The 6,285-nt window shown below is 39.3% G+C and overlaps 1 protein-coding gene across 1 annotated transcript; it reads right to left on the reverse strand.

The window, feature by feature from the left end:
- Positions 1–269: 269 nt before the first annotated feature.
- Positions 270–5,636, reverse strand: LOC140266794 (HMG domain-containing protein 3-like). Its single transcript, XM_072361892.1, has 12 exons — positions 5,616–5,636; positions 5,097–5,301; positions 4,791–4,895; positions 4,461–4,672; positions 4,218–4,359; positions 3,482–4,057; positions 3,270–3,341; positions 3,071–3,177; positions 2,806–2,925; positions 2,692–2,724; positions 2,500–2,586; positions 270–548 (listed from the first exon to the last, which is right to left on the reverse strand). The coding sequence occupies exons 1-12, from the start codon at positions 5,634–5,636 to the stop codon at positions 270–272; spliced, it is 1,959 nt and encodes a 652-aa protein (XP_072217993.1).
- Positions 5,637–6,285: the final 649 nt, after the last annotated feature.

Consider the following 6,285-nt stretch of genomic DNA (forward strand, 5'->3'; position numbering starts at 1 on the left):
ATCTCACAAACCATATATATGTCAGGAATTGCAGAGAATTGGACCCAAATGCAGACGCTGGTAGAGACAGGTAGGTGAACAATAAACTTTATTTTTAAACTGAATTCACAGACAACAGGAGGAACACAGGAACACCAGCCAGGGGGAACAGGCTACAACACAGGACAAAACACAGGCACAGAACACACAGGAAGAAAGGACACTGAACTTGAAAACAGGAGCACAATAGGGAACAAAAGACACAGACCGAGACAGGATATTTTTAGGGGTTAGGGTTCAAAGGCAGCAAACACTTGCATTTGCCTTTTGTCCATAAGTTCTTGGTAAAATGCCTCATAATCATCCTGAAAATTAAAATGGAACACGAACGGTTCCCTCAGCTCCTCATTCTCCTCTGGATCCAGGCAATTGGACAAACGGAGGAGTTCCGCTGCCCTTAAGCGACCCTTCCTGTCCATAGAGAGGACTCGAGGAAGGCAAAGTTTCCCCTTAAAAGTTGTGGTTTCACACCACCTTGCTGCCTCCATGGTGTCTTGAAGCAGAGTACCCTAATCAAGAATAAAGAAAACAATTATTAAAGTAAGGGTTGGATAAGGCAGAAACAGTGAAATAATAAAAGCCCATAGCAGGCAACATACCCGTTCTCTGTTCCCAGTCCTGGCGTGTTCTCAGCTTCCTCTGGAAAGGAAACAGATTATGGTTCGTACAATAACAATGCAAGATGTAAAAAGAAAAATCAGTGGCTGATTTTAAATATACTGGTTTAATGAAAATGGAGAAATGACTGCAAAACAAACTGACATCCCACCTCTACAACCTTGATGGATATGTTTACAACAATGCTGCTTTGAATGATACCTGATGCTTCAGAGACAGCTTCTGAACGCCTGAACTTTTTAAAAGGGACGTCTTCCATATCCTGAAATAAGTGGAGGGGTTAGGCTTTCATCTTCAAGCAATGGTTTGACTACATAATAATTCATCTAATGACCTGTAGTCCTTTTTGATCACGTCGCCTTTTTCTTTCCCGCAATCTGTCTTCTTCTGACCTTGATGATTTAATGAAAACATACAATTATGATGAAAACATTCATGTTAGTCAGTTGACAGTGAATACAGTAAAACAGGTGATTTTAAAAGTATCTGATGTTGATCTTGATGATATTGAGGACACTTACGGCATGGGGAAGTTCTGCAGCAGAACAAGACACCACCATCTCCTAATTTGCAGCATGTTTTCCTTAAAGAAGGAAATGCAAGAAGATTCAAATATGTTTAAAAAAAAATAATACCTTGTATACTAAGCGTAAGCTGTCACAATTTACACATACCTCTCTGAAATCACACTTGGTCCCCATTACAATGTACAGAGCGTACTGTAAGTCAAGAGGTACTAGTGAATGAAATATCATGCATATTCCCCAGGATACAAATTTACAATACAAACAGTGTGTTTTGAATGTAGCAGGCAAATATTTTACAGATAACAGCAACAATATAACATCATAATATATAATATAACAACTGAATAGGTCTTACCATCAAAACAAAGACGCCACAGTTGTTGGAGCACCCTTGCTTTGTTAGGCCCTGGGGTGTGAGCAAGGTATTTTAATAAAAGAATGGAAAGAAAATAGTAAAGGTTAGCAAACACAATGAAGTAATGTCTCACCTGAACATCATTCACACCAAGCTTCCTCCAGGGGCCAGGAGATAGGCTTACAGCAATGTGTCTGAACAAAGAGTAAGCCCAAGTAAATAAAAGTACCATCAACGTTTTAAAAGCATGCATAAACACTTGGAACAAGAAACTGAATAGGGAAGAGGTTGGAACCTCAAATAAAAAGTTTTTATAATGGGTTTGAACAGAACTTCCCCACTCAAACAAGATATATGGTTCTGTTTTCATATGTTTAATGAATCAAAATAGTTGATGCATGGAATATTTACGATCAAATAAAAACAGAACCATTGATTAAAACAAATAAAAAAGGACAAGTGGTTTAAAACAGAACTACCACTGTCCAGATTGGATGGCGCAAGGTGCCCTAAAAACCTGAATAGATGGGTTCTACTCTCATCTCTCCAGCCGCTGCCACACAGTGGATCAAGAAAGAAAATCTCCCTAGTCTGTGGCCTCAGTATCTGTTAAATGTGTTTGATTATAACCAGATACATTGAATTGTGGAATGTTTCTGTAATAAACACTGACACTAACAAACAATAGTTAACAAACAACCACTAACAAAGCTGTCATGAAATATAATTTTAGCAAAACATTTAAATCACCAATAACCAAGGACATAATGGAGGAACATATAAATGTTAACCCTACACAGAGTATCCAATGTCCAGGTACGAATACTGGAAGAATAATCCATTGTAGACTGGCTGCATTGTCCTGTAAAAAGACATCAATAGCTGACATATAGCTGATATATAGCTGAATATGACATGCTCAAACTTAATTTACCAAAGCAAAACTTATCAACAAATTACCGGCAAGTGATCCATGGGGTTCATCAATGCTGGTGGGAACCAAGTGGCAATGACATGGCTGTTTGCAGCAAACACATGCTCTACTCTCTGTAACAGAGATAGATTGCTAACATGTTACTGTCAAAATATAGTGACTATTGAACTATACTATCCGATCCATTTGAATTAAATGTTTCACAAGAGCTACACTACCTTCTCAATGACTTTGAGACAACAGTTCAGGATCTAGTAGAATATATAAACAGTAATTATGAAAAAATTTAAAGAGCATCACATAAACCATATCAGCACAGCCTCTATAAATACCATCCCATCCAAGTCGCGATCCAAACCCAGACTCCAAAAGTCAAAGCGAGTCAGGATGATGTTGTTTACCATCACCAGGTGCTGAGTGGGACTTTTGGTCTCATCCAAGACTTGTGACAGCTAGTGGAAGAAAGCAAATTGTTTAAACATCCATCCATCCATTATCTACCGCTTCTCCGGGGGTCGGGTCGGGTTGTTTAAACATGTATTTGATTAGATCAATGACATTCATAGACATCCACAGTGGCACAATGGTTTACTTTACCAGTTGTTCCTGGATGTCTTGGAGATCCTGTCCCCAGCATGCTCTGTGTGCTGACAACTTATGGAGACTAGTGAAGTCTTCATGAGGTCTCTGCTCACTGTCATTTACTAGTGAAAAAAGCAACAACAAAAATAAAATAATGAGTGTGAGCTGTCACATTTGTCCTTTGAATCAGATAAAAATTATAGCAATGACTCACACTCTTGAGAATCGTCTTGTTCTTTGCTGTTGCCAGCTGACCCCGATGGTATTCCTGCTAATGGGGAATGAGCTGTAGAAAAAAAAAGTTACATACATTATTGTCTAAAGTAGATATAGACAACAAATGTGCAAAAAGATTAAATAGCATACCTAAGACTACTCTTCCATGTCTGTCATACTACATTGCAAGATCTGAAGGAACAATCTTGCTATATTGGTCTTTCACTCTTTTGTTCTTTGCCATGTTGTAATGATGCAGTATATTTCTTTGTAGAAATATGTGTGTTGAGGGGGTTGTCATATTCAAAACGTAGTTGTTTTTTCTCATCCCTGAAAACAGCTGCTCCACACATTGGCTAAGACCAGCAAGCTCAGGCACAAGCTCCAGCTTTCTCAAAACCTCCCTCTGGTCTTTGCTGTTGCCCTGGTGGAACACATCATTCAAAGCAAAATGCTGTGAGGACCCAGTGAGAGGGTGACCATCCTTGTCAGCTGGCATCTTAGAACTTTTCAGCCAATGCATGTTGACATGAACCTTGCCCTCTGAGGCCTGCTTAATGTTATCTGGGGTGGGATCCAGTAACCTTCCTTGAAAAGGGGAAAAGATTCCTGGCTGCCTGCGGTTGGCATGCAATGCCAGCCCCCTCGCATAATCGTACACTGACACATTGGGAAAGTGTTTCCAGGATAGCAAGAGATCCACAAAATCACGTGGACTCTCTGCTCTGAGGTTGAATTTGACTGAATACACAACCCCACATGGACAAGTGATTACAGCCCAACCACCTGTAGGACAATAGAATAAAACATATCATGAGTAATAACTGACATTAGGAGTATGTTTAGCTAACCTACATAACTACATAATGATACTGTAAATTCTTCTAACACAACAAGCTATAACGAGGTGAAATTATTTATATATCGTACCATATGATTAACTTACCAGAAGCACCCCACACCTTCTCAAACACCTTGTTGTAGGTGACTCTACCAGACATTTTCTCAGACAGTCTCATGACAAGATCCACTTTGGACCCTTTGTCATCCACACCACACTGTTTGCACAGTGCCCTGACTTCCTCTAACTGTTGTGAAATGGCATTTTAGATGATATTGTTAACAGCATAGACATGATTTTTGTCAGCACAAAGGGGTGCATTTTGTTGAATTCCATCCACTAATTCACCTTCAACTTCACAAGCTCATCCGTGAGCCGCTCCTCATTAATTTTCTCATCATCAATAAGGTTTTCATCTTCCCCATCATTTGGCATTTTGTGGCATCTGATTTTTTCAAGTTCGGTGTTTAAGACTGAATTTGACCTACGCGTGTGTGGGCCAATCCATGGAGCCCAGTGATGGTAACTCGGGGGCACAACAAAAGGGTTCTTCTGACCATCTTTGTGAACAAATGCGATGAGTATTACCAATTATTATCACAAAACTTAACACATATTAATTAACTTTACTTTCAGTGCAACTGTTCTCAAGCTGTTCTATCTTTTCACATGACTTACATGGAGTTAAAGCACGGCTGATCATTTCTGTGGCCACAGCGTTCCAGAAATTGTTTATGTCCACCTGACCATCATAACCATCAGGTGGGCTCTGGATTTCACTCACTGTTAGAACAAGAGTCTGTTTTTAATAGCGCAATCATTTAAAAAAAAAATCTGAACACGACAGTTGATACAGACTATGCCAACTATGTTATTCAAGGACATGGTTAATATGATGTTCCACTTACAATAATTCAGGGGCAGAGAAGGTGCTACATAAACAATTAAGTTAAAATATGTAAAATAACAGCTTATCAAACTCACCTGGCATATTGAAAACACCTTTCTTGTGAAGATCCATCACAACAACCGCTGGGTTGTATCCACATGACACACAACTGTAAATGTAGTCATGGTTGGTAAGGGCCTCAAAATGAAGGTATGCCTGAAGAACCCTCTCCTTCTTCGGAAAGGACACCTTCTCTGTTGTCTCTATTATTTCGATCACTTTACTGATAGCTGTATGTGTCTGGAAAATTATAGAAATGAGTATTCTAATGTTATATAATTTTCAAAATGTAAGTAGTATACTTTGTTAGAGTAGCATCACCCCCTTTTGTTTAACAGTAATGATTTGTAATGACTGAATTATAATAAAGGAGGAATCAGCAAGGATAAATATATTATTTTATTATCACTTTATTATCACTTTCACTATCATAAGTCGGGAAGTTGGGTCACTCAAAAGGATGTAAAGAAATTAAATTCTATCACATTATATAGAAAATCAATTCACTGGACCTTTCAGTGAGCACTATACATTATTGAATGATATGCCCTCACCTGTAATGCATTCCTAACCATCAGGCACAAGTGCAGAGACAGGATTATGTGGTGATGTGATGTGATCTTGTGATGAAGAGATGCCATTTAGCAACAGCTTTGTGAATGCAAGACTGTCTTGCTTTAGAGCAGGGACAATACCAGTTGTTCTGTTTTGTGTCATATGACACAATTACTCTTCCCAACCTACTGTAATATGTTACCTTTGGTTCATGAACAGAGATATGAAATTTGGATGGTGGACCACCCACAGTCAGGTGCACAGAGAGGGGCACACCCTCTGCATCAGCATTTTGTTGGCAACGCAGGAGAGTAGCCTTACGCTCCTCGCCAAACCATTTATTCTCCACCATTGTTTTCAAAGCCTCAGCAGTTAGTCACAGTTTGATCTTCAGCACGTGGGCAATATAATAAAGATTGTAAATGGTGGCACTCAAAAGGCAACATCCCACTCCTTACTGCAAAGTCACCATTCAGACGGCACTGGTCGACTTCACATATCACCTTCTGTGTTGGCCCCCAAGTATTCTTTATTACGTGTATGGGCGTTGCAGGACCACAAAAAGATTTCTCAACTGCAAACACACCATGTATAATATCAACACAGTGACAGGCCAAAAATCTGTCCTTTGACACAATCTCAAAGTGGTGGGTATGCTTTCTTTTGCAA

This window comes from Leuresthes tenuis, unplaced genomic scaffold (genome assembly GCF_036924035.1).
Source record: "Leuresthes tenuis unplaced genomic scaffold, fLeuTen1.0.hap1 SCAF_13, whole genome shotgun sequence".
Taxonomy (NCBI): Eukaryota; Metazoa; Chordata; class Actinopteri; order Atheriniformes; family Atherinopsidae; genus Leuresthes; species Leuresthes tenuis.

Bases quoted from the DNA above. Each gene is read 5' to 3' on its own strand.
- LOC140266794 (XM_072361892.1), bottom strand. From the start codon at position 5,636: ATGGTTAGGAATGCATTACAG. The intron at 4,360-4,460 runs GTGAATTAGTGG...ATTTCACAACAG, and splicing joins ATGAGCTTGTGAAGTTGAAG to TTAGAGGAAGTCAGGGCACT. The intron at 3,178-3,269 runs GTGAGTCATTGC...TTTTTTCACTAG, and splicing joins ACAAGACGATTCTCAAGAGT to TAAATGACAGTGAGCAGAGA.